Source organism: Falco naumanni, chromosome 3 (genome assembly GCF_017639655.2).
Source record: "Falco naumanni isolate bFalNau1 chromosome 3, bFalNau1.pat, whole genome shotgun sequence".
In the NCBI taxonomy this organism is placed as follows: Eukaryota; Metazoa; Chordata; class Aves; order Falconiformes; family Falconidae; genus Falco; species Falco naumanni.
This window is the reverse complement of record NC_054056.1, coordinates 121,106,667-121,129,226: the sequence shown is the minus strand read 5'-3', so window position 1 is coordinate 121,129,226 and position 22,560 is coordinate 121,106,667. Positions and strand designations below refer to the sequence as shown.

The 22,560-nt window shown below is 39.8% G+C and overlaps 1 protein-coding gene across 1 annotated transcript in view; it reads left to right on the top strand.

Annotated features, from left to right (window-relative positions):
- Positions 1-22,560, top strand: part of TG (thyroglobulin) — a 164,662-nt gene that overhangs the window by 51,718 nt on the left and 90,384 nt on the right. The window contains exons 24-35 of the mRNA XM_040586695.1: positions 224-339; positions 945-1,053; positions 2,301-2,498; positions 4,574-4,741; positions 5,288-5,353; positions 6,067-6,147; positions 8,215-8,352; positions 9,477-9,653; positions 10,617-10,728; positions 11,289-11,368; positions 13,251-13,394; positions 15,867-15,932. Of these exons, the coding sequence (XP_040442629.1) occupies positions 224-339; positions 945-1,053; positions 2,301-2,498; positions 4,574-4,741; positions 5,288-5,353; positions 6,067-6,147; positions 8,215-8,352; positions 9,477-9,653; positions 10,617-10,728; positions 11,289-11,368; positions 13,251-13,394; positions 15,867-15,932 (1,455 nt within the window). The remainder of the gene's footprint in view (positions 1-223; positions 340-944; positions 1,054-2,300; positions 2,499-4,573; positions 4,742-5,287; positions 5,354-6,066; positions 6,148-8,214; positions 8,353-9,476; positions 9,654-10,616; positions 10,729-11,288; positions 11,369-13,250; positions 13,395-15,866; positions 15,933-22,560) is intronic.

The window sequence follows — 22,560 nt, the reverse complement described above, 5'->3', positions numbered from 1 at the left end:
ATCATTAGGTGATGAGTAACTTTTTTGTATTAATTTAATTTAAAAACCTAACCCTCTACTAAAATAGTTGAACACTAAAGTGCATTTGGCTAATGAAATTCATGTGCTTGCAGTCTGATAGACATATGAAAAACTAGGCAAATGGCAGTAAACAGCGGAATTTGTAGCAAAAATTTTGCACCTGAAATGCTAGGAAATCTAAGGTTTCTTTCCTGTTTTTCAGGCTGTGAGAGGGAAGACGCATGTGGTTTTGCAACTGTAACGTCTTCTGATGCTGGAGTTCTCTGTGAATTATACAGTGCTGCTGAAGTCAACTTCAACTGCACCGCCTCTGGATTGGTAAAAATGATCATATTTAAAAATATGTGTTTACCATAATACAGTATGTTCAGTGTAAGTAGACAGCATCACAGAAGAAAGGCAGGACGTTACCTGACCCCTTGGGTGTTGCTTTTCACTATGGCCATAGTAAATTCCTGCCAGTTGGTAAAGAAGCTACACCTGAACATTTCCAAAAGTGACATCTGAATGCCTCAGTGTTTGATTGAAACATCACACAGCACTTCTGTTGCTGAGCTCCTGCACTTGGGAAATTGAGTTAATTTAAAAGGAGAGTTAATCTAGATAATGCAGACTAGAAGTACCTAGGCTGGTAATCAGGTCACCTGGAACAGTCATCATTTCTCAGTCCCTTCCTCTAGCCCAGGATTTGGATTGTGTGCTCATTAGCACTGTGACGTGCTCCCATTCACCACTGTTAAACACAGCAATATGGCATTGAAGAACTGAGGTCTCAGAATAAAAAATGCCCACGCTGGGAGCTGTGGTGGTTCTAAACCGTCTGCGCTAATTCCTCCCCCTGAGTTTCTGAATAAGCAAAATGTGTTTTAGGAGAGGAAATCAGGTAGGCTGGATTTATTCTGCATGCCTGTTTTCTGTCTCAGGTGCAAGGTGCTTTGGGGAACCCCACTGCCACTAGCATCAGTCATCTCAGCTGCCTGCTTCATGTCAGGAATCCTGAGGGAGATACGGTGATGGTCTACTTGAAGAGAGGTATCAGATGCAAATCACTCACCTAATGTTAGACAGCTGTGCCCAAGCCTGTCGTTTTTTCTGTATAAGATCATGATTGAATGTGGGGAGCATCTTTGTTTAAGGAGACATAATACTTTCCAGAGCTTAACATTTAGTGATAGCCCAGAAACCTCAGCAAATCTTCCCTTCATGCCTTGTTCCCTGGAAATTAGGAATACAGCTTTGGTAAGCTATTTTGATGGCTTTCTCCAGCAGATAGTCCTACAAAACCTCAAATTCTACCCAATGTATTATTCTATTCTGTTCTGTTGTACTTTGATTTCTCTTCACTAAGCAATTTGTTATTTGAATATATAAGGTATTATTAATGACCTGCTTGTACATAATTTAACAGTTGAGGTTAATTTTCATTGTGAGTTGTCCTACTAATATACTAGCAAAGGAATAACCTGCTCTTCAGTTAATCCCAAGGTGATTCAGCTGAACTAATGAATGTACAAGGTAATTTTTTTTTTCCTTTTGGCCTAAGTGTGATTGATACCACTACATGTCCCATTCATTGTGTGTCCAACTTTATGCCCCGTGCCAAATTTGACACAAGAGGACCAAATACAGAATGCTGCAGGGTGTGAGCCAAAGCTCTCTGCTGTCGCTGTTTTCCTTATACTTCTCTCGAAACCTCTGAGTCACCATTTATTATTAACAATAAAAATAAAGAGCTAAGTTTCACCTGAAAAAAGGCAAGTCCCCTGAGGTTGTTACAATCAATGCAATCTTGTTCATACCAGAACTACCCCAGATTTCTGTTAATATTGCTAATTAGATCCAGGATTATATGAATCGTATCATCTTATATATGCGTCTAGTCAGCAGAAACCTTAATTGCAGATGCAGTTATGCTGGCCAAATTACACATTTTACTTTTTTAACAAGCTAAGTTTGCTTCATTTCTATCTGGGAGTTATTAATGTAGTGCTTGAAAGTGGAGTATTACCAACCATACCGTGTACATCGATTTGGGAGCCCTTTGCTGGTACAGTGGGCTGGTTTTCCTACCCCAGCAGTACACTCTGACCAGCTGCCCAGATATAATTGCACCAAACCATTTGAAGATCTCATCTTGCATCTGAAAATCCAGAGAAGGATTTTTATGGCTGAGTTTTTATCATAAAACTTTAAACCAGCTACATCCTGCAGGTAGTCCAAAAGCATCCCATCTCTCCTTGAGCTCTTTTGAACGTTCCTTTCCTGTTCTCTCTACCCAGGACAGGAATTTAACTCATCTGGACTCAAGACCTTTGAAAAGACCAGTTTTCAGAACGTGCTTTCTGGTGTGTATCGCTCCATGGTGCTCTCAGCAGCTAGCACGTCTCTGACCGATGCTCAGCTCTTCTGTCGGCAGACTTGCAGTAGGGACCTATGCTGTGACGGCTTCATCTTGAGTCAAATTGCACTTGATAGAGGTATTGTCTAACTGTAAAACACAAAATCTTGCAGCAGAAAATAAACACTGAGTAGAACTCATTTTTTGGGGTACAGTACACCTACCTCTAGATGATACCAGTGCCTCCGCATCACTGACATTTTTTGGTGTAGGCAGAATTTGAGTAGTGCTCAGGGCTTGGCCTGGAGCAATAGATAAAGACCTGAGGTAGCAAGGTGCTCTCGGAGACAAATTTTGAAAAAAGAGTTCTTTTGACCTGCTTTAGACATCTGCATCCAGATGGGATAAACCGTTCTGAAAACACCTTTCTCCTTACCTGGAGCAGCTCGGTTGCCAGAAGGTGGTGCCTCCAGAAAAAGTCCTTGTAGTGCAAATGTAGTCCAGCTGCCTTTTTGGAGCAGGAAAAGAGGATACTAAACAGGGAATTATGTTATGTTATTGCATGCAAGGATGTTATAATCACCTAAATCTGAGTGTTTAGCTAGGAGAAGCAAGCGCGAGTGGGATGGACAGTCTGGACAGAGGTGGGACTTGTGCAGAGCCCAGATTTCTGCCAGCAAATTTAAGCACTTAATGTCAGTGCCTGCTTTTTGTTGTTTCTTTTTTGAGCTCACATGGGATCAAATTTCCCATTGGAGTACATTGCCTATAGAAAAAGTGAAGTTCTAATTAAGAAGTCTCAAGTTTTTAAAGACAGGGACTCACAAATCCAGGCTTCTATGTGGCAAACACATCTCTAGTTTGGAGTCGAAACTGATCCTGGATTTGAGACAACTTTCTCTGTGGAAGTTGTCAAGCAAATGTTTCCAGAAAATTATTTTCTGTTTTGGCATCTCATGTTTTTTTGCATCAAAATATTTTAGGTGAACTTGTAAAGTCCACTTCTCTTTACATTTACCATCAAATTTCTGGGTTCTCCGTACTTGTGAGTGTAGAATGGGGTGCGGAGAATGTAAATGTTTAGAGCTCTCTGTTGGGGTAAACCTATTTGGATCAATACTAGAGGAAAATGCATGATTTGGACTAGCATTCTGTTAAAAAGAAGATAAAAGTAGCATATTAAATATCTTGTGTACACAGCTCATAAAAACAAACCAGAGAGGGCATTGTAAAACCAGAGGAATTCCTGAGCTATGGCAGCAAGTGCAAAGGACGAGCTGCGCATTGTCTAGAAGTTACAGTGCCAGGCTGGCACTAGGACACCTGGCCTTAAGTGTGCAGGTCCCGCTGGCTCACATTGCGATGCTGGGGGGGGGGGGCTTAGGGCTGGGCAAGCTGAAATCGGGCACCAATCCAGGAAGCTGTCCCAGTAAAAGTAAAAGTGCTTTCTTGGTTCAGAGCCTGAGACTGTAAGATCGCCCAAGGTATGAATATGTCTCCATGGTGCTACAAAGTGCCGAGAAGACTGTTGGGTATTATCAGATAATAGTGATATTTTATTAGGTGGTAATAGTATGTGCTGGAAATCGCTGAAAAGCAGTCTACAAATGGTTAGTTTGGGGATGCAGAGTGATTTAAAGAATTGGTCACCAATATTTGAGTGAGCGGAGTTATCTTTATTCGCCAGCGCTGGGTGCATGGGGGATCGCTCCACCAAAGTCATGCACACCGAGGGGACTTTTCAGTCCCCTCTTTATACAAGCAACTCAGACCTGTTCATTAACTTTCCAGGAAATCGTTTACATATTCATTACAATGCCAGGAACTCATTTACGTATCTCACTAAACTAGTGACCATGATTTAAGTCCTTGTCTTTGCCACGTTTCATAAACAACAGGAACTTAGGACCAGATAGCCTTTTTAAGGGTGACAAATCCAAGGACTTCGCAATTAGTACATCCCTCATGTTAGCAATAAGGGTCCTTGGGCGTTTCCCAGCTTTTAGATAAACATAAATACATCATCCTATAGATAAGTGGTGCATCATTCATCACTCAATAGCTAACCTTTAGCACTCCAGTTTGAATGTACGGCTCTGATGTTCTTTTTCAGTTGGCATTTAGAGAAAGTATTGTGGGCTGCTTGGGTGGAAAGCTCTGTGCAGCTGCAAAGAACCGTTGGAGTGATGCAACTCTCTCTTTGCCTGGACCTAGGTACCATTTTGTGTAGTGTGATGAGCTCCACAGACGTGCTGATCTGCAATGCAAATGGCTGGAGTCCAGCACCAACATCCGTCATTGGTGGGATATGTAAAGGTGTGAACTATGAAGAAAAAGAGAAGATGTTTTCCTTCACCCTGGGAGGACAGGTGTTCAGGGGAAGTATGTCAATGAGTTCTCTCAATTTACATGACTTTTCTTTAATTCTTGTATAGGCTCTGCCTTTTTCACCAGCTTGCTCTTGCACTTCGGTGCTTTTTTCTCAAGTGAATCCATATCTGTACAATCACAAGAGAATAAGAACTCTCTAATTGGATGCATTGTTGGATAGATGGACCTTTTGTGTTTTACTGGGTGAACATTAATGAAAGTCAAGAATGTGTTTAGTATGTCACCCTGTAATACTTCCAGTATTTAATTTGGGCAGATTAAACCCAGTAACCTGAAAGAAAGGTAAAGTCTGGAGCAAAGACAAAAAGAGAGATGCCCAGAGCTGCACAGAAAAAGCAGTGATGAAAAATAGAGCAAAGCCTTGGCTCCCTGGACTCAGACTAGCACGAGGACACTTGAGATCTTCTTCCTTGGGGTCTTGTGTTGTAAATCAGATGATGCACAGTCTAGTGATGTGTTGTTAATGCAATTTCTGAATGTTTCAATACTACCTGTTTAATTTGAGCAGCTATTCTAACAAACTCTTTTCTTTATTAGCTTCTAACTTGGTAGAAGAGGCAGAAAGAAATTTTACTACCTTTCAGCAAATTTACCTGTGGAGAGGTGAGTTATCTCATGGAAGTTGTTGTAAAAGCTTGATGGACTGTAGGCAGTGGCAGATGTGTGTTCTATAATGGGAGTGTCTTCTCACTTTATTTTTTACTGTCCAAATTGAGACACCACCCAGAAGCCTTTTCTGGCAGGGGTGGGTGTAATCTAGAATAATTCTGCTACTGTCAGTTTCATGAAATTTGGGTAAATTCTTTTGTCTGAGAATATAACTTTTAATACCTGTGAAAAAGATATCATGGGGACACTTTGTCCCATCAGTGTGCAGGTGCTATAATATTAATTTGGCACTATATGCATAACTAGTTGGGTTATTTTTATTATCACGATAACCCTGTATGTGGTTTTTTTGCAAGTTTACTTTCTGAATGACACAATGTACATAGCAGGACCTGCATGAATGATTTGTGATACTGCTTTATAAATGCACACAGCCTCCAGAGCACTGATGCTGAATGCAGGGTCATTGTGGATACGGCATTTACTTTTATCCTCCAAACAGTGCATTTTGGTTTAGGTTTTTCCCGGAGTTGTACAGAGATGGTTTAACTCATGTTTGAATCAACAGCTGGTGGAACTACCAAAGGAGTTTTGCTTAATGATGCAATTGAAAATATTTGTTATAGTTTGGGAACTAATGATTATTTTGTCTTGTGGAAGAAAGGTAAATGGAGTTACTATGCTCATGAATTCCTGTTGCATTCCAGGCTCCAATAGGGTCGCCCAGACTAAAAACCCTGCGTGTGACACTACTGCTTTGAAGACAGAGAATGATCTAACATTATCAGGTATTATAGTAAGGGTGGACAGAGAAGGCAGCAGAAGACAGCAGAGGGGGTTGCAGAATTTAACCAGAGAATATCATATATTGTCATTTATCTATCATAATGATATAGGTATTTTGAAGTCCAGAGGATTTCTGTTAGGTAGGAAGTCTGATACAGGTTTTAAGAAAGATTTAAAAAATGTAAACCTCCTCTCTTTATGGTTTTTACCTTCCCAAGCCAAGCTGGAAATTAAAGTGTTAAAATGTTTGGTGAAATACCGAACTGTAAAGACTCAGGAAATGTTGATTGGCTGAGAAAAAAAATCAGATAAATGCAGTAATCAAATCCTTAGCCTGAGTACCTGGGCATATTTACTGCTACTGACAATATGACTGTATGTATGATGCTTACAGAAACCCAGGGTGAAACTGCAATCTTCAGTGTTTCTTCCATGCATGGTGGAAGCGAGGGACCTGTGAAGTTCTCCATCTCCTTTGTTATTCCAGGGTCTGCTCTTCATTATACTAAGTCATGTATATATCCAAACCCATTTACAAGTTACTAGAGTTCATTTGCGCCTTCAGCACCATAATCCTAAGAGAAAGACAGCAGTGGAGACTGTTGAGAGTACATTAGCTCATCCCTAATGAACTGTAATCTTTGCTGAGGAGTCTTGATGAACACCTGAGCATGTGATTTAATACATATAAAATCTTAACATGAAGTGAATTGCTGGTTTTACTTACGTAATTTAAAAGGTAAACTAAAATGTCTGTTTACCTAGTGGTGCTCCTATACAATTAGTGGTATTTTAAAGTCTAGACTTAAAAATGAGTAAAAACTGCACTTACTACGTTGGGTGAAATTCTCTTGTCGAGGCATGAGTGCAGCTCTCGGGGTTGTCCATTTACTCTGCTGGGGCTGATATCTTTAAAACCTGAAGTTATGCGAGGAATGCAGTTTTTTGCCTCCATCCCTTAGTCTTAGTCATTACACAAACTGTTACAAGAGAAACTGAAGGCTGAAATTAAGTCTTGAGATGTAACAAGACCTATAAGTCACCTTTTTTAGAAAAGTTATGGATACATCTGGGAAAATGTCTACAGAGCTTTAATCGCTTGATGATCATCCTTAGAGCACACGGTAACATACCTTTTATACTTTCTGATAGAAAATTCAAAGCTATTGTGCACTCCCAGCATGTCAGTAGGTGCTTCAGCATTTCAGCTGCAGTCATCAACATGTCTTTACTTTCCTGTTTTCACTTTTGTCTGGATGTTTCAGTGCATGTAAGATTAAATAACAGAATCTTTCAGTGTTGGAGTAACTGGAGATGAGACGTGCTGATAGCATTTGATAAATAAAAAGGCGTTTATGAAAATATTTGTAAAAGAGCAGTGAAAAGTGTTCATTTCTTTGAGTACTGGACGTTTATTTAAAGGGATTAATTTGAAAACAGCCTGAAATAGCTGTGATTGATTGTTTCACAGGGAGCTCAAGAGATATAAAGAACTGTATGCACATCTAAAGATCACGGACAGGTGACAGAAAGGAGTTATTTAATGTGGTCTGTGACAGCATAAAGTAGGAGAAATAAGGTTAAATGACTGAAATAGGTATTAAGCTTGTTAAGAAAATGTTTAACACTGAGAGGTGTAAATCTTCTCAAGGGAATATGAGGAAAATGCTGTGTTCTGGATTAATAAAACTGGATTGATTAAGGTATTGTAAACATCCCCTAAGGCATCATGCTTCACTGTTAAGATGATGTGTTGCATGAGAGCCTAGAGAGAACCTTTTTATTTCTAGGACCTGGGATTTTCATCTAGTTTTTGGGTGGTGGAAGTAGTCTGGCAATGCTATGTTGTGCAACTCGGTGAGGAGGCGTTGCCTGCACAAGCATCAATAACTGTGGGTGGACAACTCTGTTATTAAAAACAGCCTTTGATGTACGTTAGCCCTACAAAATGGTTGCAGCTGTTTTGATGTGAGAGGCGGAAATTTATATATAAATAAATGTAATTTATTCCAGATCATAGCTAAGTTTTCTGTGGGTTTGAACAGTTTGTTTGTTTGTTTGAATCTCAGATTCTACAAAGGATCTTTTCTACCTAATGGACAGCAACCAGGTACAAAGTGACCAGAATCATTCTCTCCCCTACCAGCAGTATTGGATCTTCAGGCAGAAGTATTCAGCAGAGGAAGCTGTGCTTTGGTGTCTCACACGTAAGATGTCTTGGAGACTGTTATTCCGTAGGGAATAATAATTAACTAAAATCTTCCAATAGATATTGTAATTATGATAAGTAGAAACCCTGGACTTTGAGATTTTTGGGGGAACCCCTGTAACATTTTCATGGAAGTTGCTAATGGAGCTACCTGTTTCTACCTTTTAAGGAAGAAACTGTAAAACTTTGTCTGCTGTGGCAGAAAGGGTACCCACCCATCGGTCCCCATCAGGCCATATCCCTGTTATGGTCAAGAGAACTCCACGATACAGCTCAGGCAATACTTCACTGTTCTTGAAAGGGACACCTCCAAAGAGATAGATGACATAGTGCTAAAAGAAAAATGTAGAATACAGATATTTTGGGGTATGATAAAGTATATTTTGATTTAATAAATGGAGTAGAGTTTCTAGCTCTGACTACCAGGAAGGCAGAACCAAGAGTACTAAACAGTGCACAAACATCACTGCAAGAGGTCAGTAGAGCTATGCCTCTTTCAAGTTAAGCATTGACATATATCTTTACAGAAGCCATTGCCACAGTAATTAAGAAGTGAGTTTGACAGCTTTGTTGCTTTTCTGAAGGTGCTGTGTTACCCTGGGGCAAATTTCAGCACAAATTGCTACAAGCAAATGGCTTGAACAGTTGATTCTAGAAAACTCATTTGTATTTGTGTGATGTATGAATACTTCAGAAGATTTTTTGCAAAACCTTACTAAGACATGGTAGGCTTTATTGTCCTTTTTTTTTTTTCTTTAAAATAAGAGACCCATGACTGATGTAGAGTTCTTTTATGATTATTCAGTTTGTATATCAAATTTACTAAAAAGGACAGAGATATCTTTATGAATCGCAATGTTAAAATGACACCAATACACTAGGATAATGCTTGTCAATCAACTGTAGCGTAGCTCCTTTTCTGTGCTCTCCAGGTAAGCCTGCTCTTCAGTGTCACTAGAAATGGAATCTGTCCCTGTTTCTCTTGCACTGTAATAGAATAATACCAAAATTGTCACTCTTGTTTGCTGATGGATAGCTTTAAGCCTGCTGAAAACATGAAGAGGAACAGAAAGGGGAAGAAACCCTATTGTTTGCGTAACTCTTTGTGACTTTGTTTCATAGGTTGTGCACAAGAAGATGAGTTTTGTCGAATGGCAGATCTTCAAAACACCACAGACACGTATTTTGTTTGTAACCTTTATCCAGAGGCACAGATCTGTGATGGCAGCACTGATCAAATACCAGAAAACTGTCAAACTGTACTACCCTGGCAACCACAGATATTGTATCATAAAATAGGCAAGTTTTCAGATTTGGATGTATAATTTGTGCTCTAATCCTGGGTAATGCAAGCTGGCGTTTTGGCTCTTGATTCTGAGATAAAAAGTATGAATGCATGAATGAGTCCTGGGAACAAGGAATGATGGTACAAGGGAAGGTTAGGCTGTTCTGGGTACAGATTTTCATTTTCCATTCAGGATGGAAAGATATTAACCATGAGTTCCACTCTCCACCTCAGTTATTCCCAAATCAGAGAGGCCAAGAGTACCTCAAATAATTTGTATACCAGGCCTTAGATCTGTTTATAATGTGAGTAAAATGGGAACGTTATTGGGATATTACCAATCCTGTTTTCTACCATTAAATTTCCATACTAGTTAAGCAATGCAAAACCTGAAATTTGTTGAGTGTTATATATATATATTTAGTGTGGAATTTCACCTCTGCTCTTTGAATGCTTGGTAAGTTCAATGATTTTCTCATAGGGCTCATGTAAGGAAACTGGACAAACAAGCCTGTTATGACTGTACAGGGTCCTATAATTTTGCGGTGAAAAATGCAAAGGTCCACTGAACTAAACTACTAAATTATGTCTTTTCAGAGAGCCCAAAGTGCAGCACAGGTTGAATAATACATGAGCACACTGGAGTCTTCCAGTCTGAAGTTGTCCCCCAGTTTTTGACCTTGTGGAAAAAGAAATGTCAATACAGGTCTCAGAAACAGAAGCCCTGGACTGGAAGTCTTCCCTTGGCGATGTACTTTGCTTAGTGTTATAGAGCCTTCGCTTGTTGGGTTTTTGTTCATCTTCAAGCTTAACTATCAAAAGTTTACTGGGATAACATAAAACTATCTTTTAATCAATCAAGACCACTGTAGCATAGAAACAGAAACTTTACCCTTACCATGTGATTACTTGACCAATATATGTAAATTACAAGATTAAGCTGATTTTTCTGATTTTTATTTTCTTTTCCCTTCTAGTCACTCTAAAAAGTTCCGTGAAGAGCTTCTACACACGTGTACCATTCCAGAAAGTAACTGGGATCTCAGTGAGGAATAAGACTGACATGAGCCGAAAAGCTGTTTCAGATGGGTAGGACGTGATTGTGTGTTTTTACTGGAAGCTTAACCATGCCTGGAACACCAAGGCCCAGTTACACAGATGAAGGGGATCAGACACATTGATCCAAGAAGAGCATTATTTGAGAATATTTAATCAAGAAAAAAAAAAAAAGCATATGATTTAAAGGAAATTTATAATTGAGTTACAAATAGTAATGTATATAATTAGTAATTATAAATATGTGGATTATTTTTTATGCTCCCATTAAATTGTTCTTTGGCCAGTTAAATCTCTTGGCAACTATACACCAAATTAATTTAGGTGTATTTTTAGGGCACATAACAAAATTATCATCTAAATCATTAAATGTAGTCTGGTAGAGGTACACTGATCAAACGTAATTTCATCTACAAATGGAAAATCTATGGAAGTGTCTATGCAGTGTGAAGAACCATGAAGCAGTCTTATCGTGAAAGGCATCTCTACAGGTTCTCAGTGTCTCTGCACTATGCAGCATCCTCTTTTTCCTTCTTCATGACAGAGACAGATTTGTAATGAGACTAAAAATAATGATGTTTTTCCTTTCCTAGTTTTTTTGAGTGTGAGCGTTGGTGTGATGCTGACCCCTGTTGCACAGGATTTGGCTTTTTTAATGACTCTCAGTTGTCAGGTATTTTTTCACTATTTTATTTTTAAAATAATTTCGGTCTCCATTATTCCAAACTTTACTATTCTTTTGCTGTGAAGGGCACTTTAAAAGACCTTGCAGATCTTATGCGACTCTCTTTAGCACCCTTTTGGAGTAACCATAACCATTTCTCGTTCAGCCCAATGACACACTCCACATCTCAGAAGTTATTAAGAAAACTTCATGAGTTCTTAAGAGGCTGCAGTTCCAACAGCATGAAATTCAAACTGATAGAACTCCAGGGAACTGTTATTCCTCATTTATAAACCTCTCTTCGAAAATGTTGTTTAACTTCTGACTTCTTTTTGTGTTTTGTTTGTGGTTGGTTATTTTTTGTTTTGTTTTTTGGTTTTTTTTGTTTGTTTTAATATTGTTTCATTTTTGAAAGCCTAAGGGACTTAGAAACCTGAATATTATGGGAAATAAATGAATGTTAAGCACATAATGTCTGTGGATACCTTGGGGCAGCTTAGCATTTGGCTTTTTTGGATGCCTAAACTCTGCTCCCAAATTTTAGTTTTCTACTTGAAGAAGCCTGGGATAGAGATTGCCTATCTTCTCTTCCTTAGTATTTTAGCTACTTAAGAGATTTCAAGTAGGATTTTTGTTAGTTCTTTGAAAGTATGCATAATGACTTGAAAGCCATTAGAAAGTCAAACAAACATATTTTACTCATGATAGATGGCTAAGTTAAGGGGTGCTGTCAACCTCTGCTTCCTCTGTAGTCAGTAGAGAGATGTATAGACACAACTATGGGGTCATTAAAGCTTTGGTTGACTGAATCCTATTCCAGAGGTACTTTTCTTTGTCTCCGCTGGCTGTAAAGGAAGTGCTCTGTTTAAAAGTCTGTAGAATCTTTAAAATTGGATGCCACCCAGGTCAAAATCAATGAAGTGGTTCTTAATATGTTATTCCAAATGCAGATTTAGGTCAATAAAGTGGCCTAACCTTGTTTTTGGACATGTCATGTGCTAATCAGCTCTTCCTGAAGTCATTAGGATGTGCTGGTTTTACGATTCATTTGGGAATTTGGAACACCAGAAATATATGTTTTTATTTCCCTTTTTTGTTGAGCAGAAAAAAATTTCACTCAATCAAAAATAAGTAGCTTGGAAAAATTAACCCAATCTAGTTTACATTGAAATTGCTGCACAAATCAAAAATAGTTGACAGTTTTTATACCTCCATATGACCATGTGAAATTTGAAGTCTTAACTGAATATGACTTTGAGTTTCTTTAAATAGTTCTAAAAAATTAAGAATTTTAAAGCACCTAACATGCAAAAGACACCTTTTGGTTTATCTGATAGATATTTATTATCTGTGGCACTTCAGATATCCAGTCCTAGCATTCATGTAGGCAAGAGAACTTTTGCTAGGGATTTTAACCTGAGCTAGGATAAACTTTCAATGAAAGTGCTAGCTGTGTTTCAAACCCTCCATTTTTTTTTTTTTCAGGTACAGAAATAGGTTCTTGAAAGGCAGAATTATTATCTTGATATAAGTAAGGGCCATGTTTCAACATACCTGCTGATTTTTAATTTCCAGGATTGCATTAACCAGAAAGGGCTACTTGCTTATAAAAGAGGTCCTGATCTTTCTCGGTGGAAATACTCAGTGACTTTAATAGATTATAATGTTGGTACCCAACTTCCCTCCCATTGAATTCATTGAGATTTTTCAATGCTATTTTCAACAACAGTAAAACTTGGCTCATTTTAGGTGTTTCCTTCCTTTGATTTCTAAGTCAGTGGAATTCCTTTTAATACTCAGTGGAATCACGCTGTATTTACTTTCCTCAAAATACTATCTAGAAGAGGAAAATTTGCCTCATAGTTTCTATAACCGTGTATTTCCCGGGCAGGTGGAAAGGTCGTGTGCCTGACTCTGAACAGCCTGGGAATCCAGACATGTGCTGAGGAGACACGAAGTGCTTGGAAAGTTTTGAATTGCAGTTCACCAGATGCTGAAGTCAGAATACACCCGTTTGGCTGGTATCAGAAGCCTGGTGAGTGATGCAGGGCACGTGGCCTCTCCAGCTGGTTTCTGAACGTCAAAGCTTATTATTTAGCTTCAATATATAGAAGCTCCAGCTTTCAAATGGAGGGCCCGTTTACAAGGATCACAAATAGACAAGGCAGACAGGTATGTGCAAGGGAAAGAAAGGTGCAATTAAATCTCTATTTATAATAGAAAGGGATAGAAATAACTCAAAGAGGTATAATTTAACTTAGATCATATGAAAGACTCGTGGCCAATGTCAGAATCCAAATATATTTTGTCCCACTGCACAGTTCTGGTCAGGACATCATTCTGTTTCTCACTGCTTGGCTAATGGCTTAACGGTGAGCGTGGATGCATAACTTCAAAAGGTTTGGTTTTGTTACAGAATTTAAAATTCATTTCTGGCTGTTTTGCTAAAGAAAGGAACAAGACCAAATGCCAAGGTAGCACCGTATTCTTCAAGCAGTAAGAAGCCATCACGTGTTTAAACAGAAGAGAAATTATGAGAAGATAGGTTACTTCCTCAGGAGAAATCAGAACCACTTTTGGTCAAAATGAATTTTCTTTTCCATAGTGAAACACAGGTTCCGTTAGTTTGCTGAAAATTTTCAATGGTATTGGTATTTGTCACACTGCTTTTGGGTTGGTCTAGTCCTACTTTTTTTAGCTTTGATTTAACAAAAATGAAACAACAAGGAAAACAAATGTCTGGCTGACTGTGTCCACCTTTACGGGAAGATAGCATGTTATTGAGTCTATACAGAACCTTGCTGAACTCCACTGAGAGCAGCAAGGCCCACGTGGGCAGGTCTGGTGATTGAGGGGGGGGTGGGGTGGAATTGAATAAGAAGTACTTTTTCCTGCCTTTAAACCTCCCTTAGTTCTTGTGGAGTAGGGAAGGGCTGATATCTGAGTGGAGAGTGGAAGCATGAAGCGTGGATATCTACTGTCCAGGGCACATGATATCAAGATAATTCAGTTAAAGTTGTCTAGAGCTAGATCATATATCCTGGCAGTAGAGTGCATTTTACAGTGTCGGAAAACTTCAAGAAAACCTTCGTTCATGCTGTGTCCGAAATACAGACTCAATCCTGAGCTTTTCAAGTCCTGCGCTGGCACTCTGCCCACTAAACCATTCATTGTCTCCTCTAGTGGGGCAACCCTTGTTCAAGAGTAGAGACAGCGTGGAGCTGGGAGGCACCATGGGGTTGCCATAGGGAAGGATGGGCTGAGCACAGAAAGAGAATGACGGCCCTGATGAAGCAGGCATTGGCCAGAGCCTGTGGGCAGGGGCAGCTGAGAGGCAGCTGGGATAAGAATGAAGAATGGTAGAAACATGGAGACAGCAGAGGTGTAGATACAATTCCACTTCTTGGATTTTTTTTTTCCTTTTGTTGGCAAACAACCAACTAAAAATAAAGGTTGTTGCTCGCTTGATGGACAGATGATGAAGAGGAGACTAGGGTGTATGCAAAGCGGGGAGTGTTAGGAGAGATGGTGACATTTCTTCATGTGTAGTGAGGAAGCCTCAGATGTGTTTCCACTGTAACACACAGCAAGGCACAGATGTTTATGCAAATGGAGATATTTGCAGACAAAAATTTGTATCAGTTGTGCTGGTGTGTTGGGGTTCTGTGAACTAGGTAGAGGAACATAAAAGCTCTGAGGCTAAAAGGAAAAATGAGTGAAATCTGAAGGAGGAATTTACCATAGGCAGTGGAACGTTAGCATGAAGCAGGGTCTTTGTGTTGAGTCCGCAGCCTCGTAGGAAAGTAACTCCTGAGTTTTTAGAAATATCTGTTGGTTCCATGCATAGGCAATACAAAGTGGAAGAAATGAGCAGAAAAACTGATGTGTCTTCAGCTTCTGTATGGATGGTAATTTATTTTGTCTTAATAGAGAATTTATAACTGATCTGATTAGCCAAAGTGTTTTACAAAATATGAATGCACAGAGGAAACTTCTTTTTTGTTATATGAAATTACAAAATAGTTAAGGGAAATAATAGCAAATGAGAAGTTTTATGTGTGGAAAATATGAATGATTATTTGGATTTTAATTTGGAAGGTTTTCTGCTGGAAATTGACTTGTTCCCAATTCTTGTTTTGAGAAACTCTGGTTTGTTAATCAGGAAGCAGAGAAAATCTTATGTCTCTTATGATACAGAAAACCAGATGCAGAGAGGGGCATGGAAAAACCCACAGAACTACCAAAACAAGCTGTTCATAAATAACTGCATTTTGAAAAGCGTTTGAAGGAATATTTATAAATACAGAAATGTCAGGAAGTCTGGTTTCATGTACGAGCTCAAAAGGGCTAGAGAGCTAAGCAGCCTCGCATCCTTACTCTTGTAAGTGTGGTGAGAAGATGCAACATTCAGATCCCAGAAGTAATGCTGGAGATATTGCGGTGTGGATTACATTTTAAACCTTCAAGTGTAATTGTTTCAACATATTTTGGGTTTTTCTGCTTTTAGCTGACTTGAAGAACACCATGCCTAACCTGTGTCCACCTGTTAGTTTACCTCGCAGGCCAGAAAGTGGTAAGTGTATTCATGCATTATGAAAAGAAAAAAAAAAAAATAGGAAACACCCTCTACTTTTTATGTATTGCTAAAAGATCACACTATAATGAAATGGTTGTTTTCCCCATGAGTTTACTTGTTCAGGTGTTTGCTTACTCAGGTCTTTACTAATTTTTATTAATTGTGTGTCATATAAATGGAAGAATTATTGTCATCTACAAAGCTGGTCTAATATCTCTCAAACTCACTGCCACAAGAGGTCACTGGGGCAAAATATTTGGCAGGATCAATGAAGAAATTTATCATTTGTAAGCGTGGGTGTCACATCACTTTAAATGGATATGACTTCATAATTTAGTGCAGTGGCCAATGAATAAAAACTCTGGCAGGGGTAGCCCCCCAAGAATCTGTTTATTGCATTATTGTCCTCTGTTGTGGGGTTTTTAGCTCCTGTCTTGTAACATGTGGTGCTTGCCAGGGTGGCAAGAGATGACAGATTGGACAAATCACCAGCAGTTTCTGTGAGTAAAGCTGAATGCAAGGAGTGACAGTGAGTTTTCAAACAGATACAAACAATTGCAATACAGATGCAAAGCCAAATTTAGCAAATCTAGTTTTCCACAAAAAACAAGGTGATGAAAGGAGCAGTTCCTCCAGAAACCGATGCAGGTTTATATGGCTTTATAATTGCTGGTACAGAAGAATGTCCTTGTTTGTGCTTTCCTGCAAGGATGGGAATCTTATCTCAAAGAATATTCAAAAATGGATCACAAGAAATGTAGTATGTTGGGTCCCGCTTTTGAAGTGTGCTGTAACTTGCTATGGCACCACCTTTTTTGTATCGTGAAGAAAATTTGGTCTTGCGATAAGTGAATCTTATGGGACTCATATGCGTTATTTTAAAAGTGGGTGGATCCTCTTAATAAATGAAACTTAACTGCTGTCTTTCAGGGCTTTGTGCCTATCACCCCCTAAAAATATATGCAAATTGTCAACATCTACAGGCTTCCCTGATGCGTCCTTTCCAGAAATACACAACGTATCTGCTAAATGCTCTGTGTAACAGAAAGTAAGCAGGTTGACTAGTCATTAGATTTAACCCTCAATTTAACCCTCAGGTTAGACTGAAATTGAGAAGTCTCATCCATCTGTGCCCTTAAATTTCTCTTTGATCTGAATGAATTTTTTAATCTGTTTGTGTCAGTCTTTCCTTAAACCATATGCGACTGGGCTTGCAGGAGTTGGTTAATTTTTACAAAGAATTTTCAATATTGAGTTCATAATTTATTATTAAATGTTCTATCACCATACCTTTGACCACAAGTCATAGTAATGTTGAGATTATTTGTCTTAATTAGTAGAATTTGTGGGGGTTTAACGATGGTTTTAATGCAATAGGAGGAAAACTCCTATCTTTATAGGTAAGTAGAAGTATTTTTTGTGTGAAAGGCTTTGAGCAGGTAGTGGGGTAATGTGTAGGTTGGGCAATTCAACTCCTCTGCAAACTGTTTTTTCCCACGGGCTGTAGAAAACTGCTTTACTAAACCTTTCTTCCTCCTAGTCTGAAGCTTGCTAGTAATTTTACCATTTCCTTTTATTTTTCTCTTGCTTCTTAAATTTAGGAAAATAGTGACCTAAACAGCACTTAAGAAAATTAGGCCTTTCCTTTCTATCTGTCACTTGGTTTCTACTCTGAAGACTGCCCAGAACCTGGGCACAGCAAGTGAGGTGCCCATCTCACCCTTAGTCACCATCTTGATCTATCACACCTGTTTCCAGCTCATCTTTCCAAATTCAGAACAGCTAGGGATGTACTTGGTTTGCAAAGGTCTGGGTAACCCCCGTGTGAGCAGGCTAACCCCCACAAAGATGCAGGATTCTGGTTTAGAGTGGTGGGCCTGAGGACAGCAGTCAGAAGTCACTGAATTACAAAGAGCACAACTAGCCCCAAAGTCAAATTAGCACAAGTATCCTGTAGTTTTTGGGTCTCTGACGCCAGTGTGTGCAGCAATGCCTTGAAAATGCAACTGGGTACCACCTGTCCTTCTGAAGTGCTGCCTCATTTTGGTAGTAAAAGTGCCAGCCCAGTTATTTAGGTCATATTGCTATTTGTATCACAATGTCAGAGGTTTTGGAAAATTTTCAAAAACATTGTTTCCAAACTCTTTATGATTGTATGTGTTATATCAATATATGCTATAGAAGATTAATGGGTTTAGCATTGGACATCATAGAAATGATAGCAGTGACTGAATTTGCTACATCATGGTATTGCTTGTATGTGAGGTAAAAATAATTACAGTGACTCCTGTGTGGTAACTAGATGGTGAGTATGAGGAAATGTCACTGTTTAAAGGGCACTGTCGTGTGTGTATATATATATGTGCGTGTGCCTGTTGAGCATGTCTATGTATTTTTACAAATAAAATAACACTTTCCATCAAAAGATCAGAAAGACACTCAGATTTGAATACTTCCCCAGAGGGCTCTGTGAAATAGTGAAGTGAATGTTATGTCTAATACAGAGTCTGAGTTTACTGAAGCACAATTAAGGCCTATATTTTAGTAAACAGTTAATGCCTCTGCTTCATTTTCTAGTTAGCCGATTTGCAATGCTCAGGACAGGGTGCCCAGCGCTTTGCTTCCTCCCATTTGCACTCGGGTGCTGGCTCCATTCCCAGTCTATGGTTTTTCAAGCCCCAACGCATTGTGAAGAAATCTGGATTAGCAGATTAATTTTTAGTCTTGTGGGAAGTAGATACTTTGCCTATTTTACTCATTGTTCCTCTCGATAGAGAGGGTAGGGGCAGGTAGGACCATAGAACAATAGAAAAAGCCTCAGCAAGAAGGGTTTCTACAAGCACATGGGCAGCAAAGGGAAGGGTCAGGAAAATGCGGGTCAGTTGCTGAATGGGGCAGGAGACCTGATGGCAAAAGATACAGAAAATTTCGAGGTGCCTTCTTTGCCTCAGTCTTTACTGGTAAGTTCTAGCCTTCAGGCCCTTGAGACCAGGGCAGGAGACTGCAGCAAGGAAGACTTATCCTCAGTGGAGGAGGATCAAGTTAGGGAGCAAGCTGGACACACAAACCCATGGGGCCTGATGGGATGCACCCATGACTGCGGAGAGAGCTGGCTGGTGTCTTTCTGAGGCCGCTCTCAATTACCTTTGAAAGACCCTGGTGATGGAGAGGTTCCTGAGGCTGGGAGGGGAGTGAACTTCACCCCTGTCTTCAAGAAGGGTAAGAAAGAGCATCCAGGGAGCTATAGGCTGGTCAGGCTCCCCTTTATCCCTGGGAAGGTAATAGAGCAGCTGATGCTGCAAACAGTTTCCAGACACATGATGAGCAAGAAGGTGATATGGAGTAGATTTATGAAGGGCAAAATCATGCCTGACCAACCAGATGGTCTCTACAACCAGGTGACTGTCAAGTGAGGGGAGAGCAGTAGATGTTATCTTGATTTCAGAAAGGCTGTTGACACTGTCTCACATAACATCCTCACAGAAACTGAAGTAAGATCTGGATAAATCAAGTGAGATGGTCTAAATGTTGGCTGAGCTCTTGGGCACAGAGGTGTGATCCAGCTGGAAGCCAGTCACTGGTGTACCCCAGAGCTGATACTGGGGCTAATGCTGTTTATAATGACCTGGGCGATGAGACAGAGTGCACTTACAGTGAGTTTGCAGATCATAAAAGGTTGGGAGGAGTGCTTGGCAGACAAGGTGAGTGTGGTGCCATTCAGAAGGACCTCAACAGACTGGAGAAATGGGCAGAATTACATCTTGGATCAAGCTGTCTTTCATCAAGCTGTTTTTCAGCTCTGTCTGAAAACTGGCTAGGACCTTAGCAATTGTGTGGCCAAGCTGTTTTAACATTCAGTCTTCTGAGAAAATGGGCATTCTCTCTTATGCTCACACATTCTTCACCTTTTCTAGTTCAAACAAATAGGTCTATTGGCTTCTTTGCTGTCTTAAGTGGTCAGGAGAGCCAGATTTGCAAGGTGAGGTAACATCTTACATTAGCTGACTAAATGTAGTTATACAAAGCTGAATTTTGAGGAATTCCTGATGTCCTGCAGGAGGTCAGGTTGCTAAACAGCAGCTTCTCCATCTCTGCTTTTATGGAAGGATACCACTACAGATTTGAGCATCTCTGAAGAGCCAGTAGAATCTTTCTGCCCTGGACATGTCCAAGTGCCATTCCTTAATTTAAAAAAAAAAAACAAAAACCACCCACAAAGCAACCTGTCAAGAGTCTCTGTTTTCTCCCTGAATAAGCTGGAGAGTACTCTTTAAAAGAAAGTTTTATGCTCCTCCAAACCATTTTGTTTGTCTGTTTGTTCTACAGTGAAGCCAGCTCTCCCAGAGCTAGATTGTCTTTCTCTGGATTGTCACCAGATCTTAATTTGTCTTACTTTCTGCGTTATTTAAACTCAGAATCTCACTGTTTTTTCATTTTGTTTTGGGTTTTTGTTTGTTGTTTGCTTTTGGGTTTTTTTTTTTTGAAAGCTTGCATATACAGTCTTTAACTGCCCAAAGTCAGCAAAGGGCAATTAGAATGATTTTTATCCTGGTATCTGCCTGAAGGCAGAAATCATTAAACCAAGGAGGTGCAAGGCACTGTCCAGCCCTGTTAGTTCCACCATACACAAAGGAGAGTTCTGTTGTAGTCACTACAGGTTTAAAAGATGAAGAGTCGAGACCAAATTATTTGGGTGAGACAAAAGAATTTACTGGGGTTTCCTTCACTGAAATGCTTTCTGAATAAATTGAACAAAAACATGTATTTATTTCCCTTCTGTTCTCTAGTCTGGGCTTTTGAAGATGTTCATGAGCAGCAATGTTCATAAAACCTCTAGAGCTTTGAATCTGCAATAGCACAAATAATTTTCAACAGCAGCTTCTTTTCATGCCCTGTCATGGAGCAGCCTGCAGCCGCCAGGGAGATGCGAAACAACCCCTTCCCCATGTGAGGCTAACCTCCGGAGAGAGACAGCAAGAGGGAAGGCTTGAGGTTCTTCCCATTCTTTGCCTTGTACCAACTTCTCATCCAGCAGCCCGCTGTAGCTGTGTGATTCTTCTCATCAGCCTGAGGCTCCTGTTGGCTTTCCCCAGGTTACTCTCGTACAAGCAGCACTGCTTGGCATTTCTAACACTCATTAGATACCTCATTAGCCTTCAAAAAAAAAGTGAAGTGCTCTGTAAGGCCTGCAGGTCACTGCTCTCTGGCAGGAGGGTGGTGAGCTGCACACTGTCTTTTACCTGAATTCTTGTTGCTTTGTTGTTGCTTCAAGACGTTTTCCCTATTTGTATTCTTGCAATACCCTTTCTGATAGAAGGTTAAGCTCTCCAAGTCATCGCCACTAATCCGCAGTGCGTTTAACTGAACGTGTAGTTTTCATCTTTAACTAAATGAATGCTTTTGTCTTCTGTACACCCGTCACATGGAGCAGAGTATGCTCTACTGGTCTGTTGTGATTTCCATGTTGTTGCTATTATCTAAGAAATCATGCCTGAAAAATAGATAGCCTGAACACACTGGGAAAGTCCAACTTCCTACGTTTGGAGCATTAGCGCCGTGATGACACTGAGTATGGAGCTATCTGTGGTGACCTTTAGCGATGGGAGGACAGCTGGTATTTCAAGACTGCCCATGCTGTAGATGCTCGTACATCATGCTGCAGTCTTCGTTTACTTATGCTAGTATTTAAATAACAACTCCGCTGAGTTGTGTGAATATGGAGTAATGTTATGTAAAAGAGAAAACAGGTCTCATAATTAGATTTGAGATGGAACTTCCTGCAGCCAGCTGTAAGAGAGGGGGAGATAAGAAAAGGTTTTTATGAGAAATTAGGTATTGTTAATTTAGGGTTGAACAATGCTGTTATTCAAACAGTTTGTGCACAGAGATGTGAGCTATGGAAGTTTTTAGGTCTTTACAATTAAGACTGAAAGAAGCAAAACAACCTATGAAATGTTACCTGGCTTTTTAGAAGGAATACTTGTGCTTAAAGAAAAGTGGAGAGCCTGAAAATATTCCTGTGCATGTGGAAGGGAGTGACACTGATGTATAACTTCTGCTTTTATACTTTGTTAGGAAATTTATGAATCGTATACAGCAATTATCCAAACTTTAATGAGCATTTGTGTCTTCAGATTGCTTGGTTTTAAATAGAATGCGGCTATCTATCTGAGATTTGGCACCTGCTAGAAGGCAATGGCCCTTAAACGGTGATCTCTGCATGGGACTGCAGATTGTGTATGGATCATATGGGCTCCATTCAAATGAAGCAATTCACTGAGAAACCACCAAGGCATAGGGATGTAATGATCTGTCAGGCCCTTCCTGTTTCTGCCTCCTGTGATCCCCCAAGGATTCCTGGTCGTTCCCTTGATGCAGGGCTGAGCAGTGGCTATGGGATTTTCCAATTGCAGGAATAAATTTTCTGTTGGGCTAACTCAGCACGTGGGGTATTTCTATTCTCAGCAGAGATGCTGATGGTACTACAAGTGCCGATGTAGCTGACTTAGGTGATTAATAGTATCATTCGTCTTTCTGTTTTCCTACAATGCTGAAGATATGTCAGAGAGGTCTTTGGTGTGAAACAAAGACAGCCTTTTAAAATCCATCCTTGGGAATGGATCTA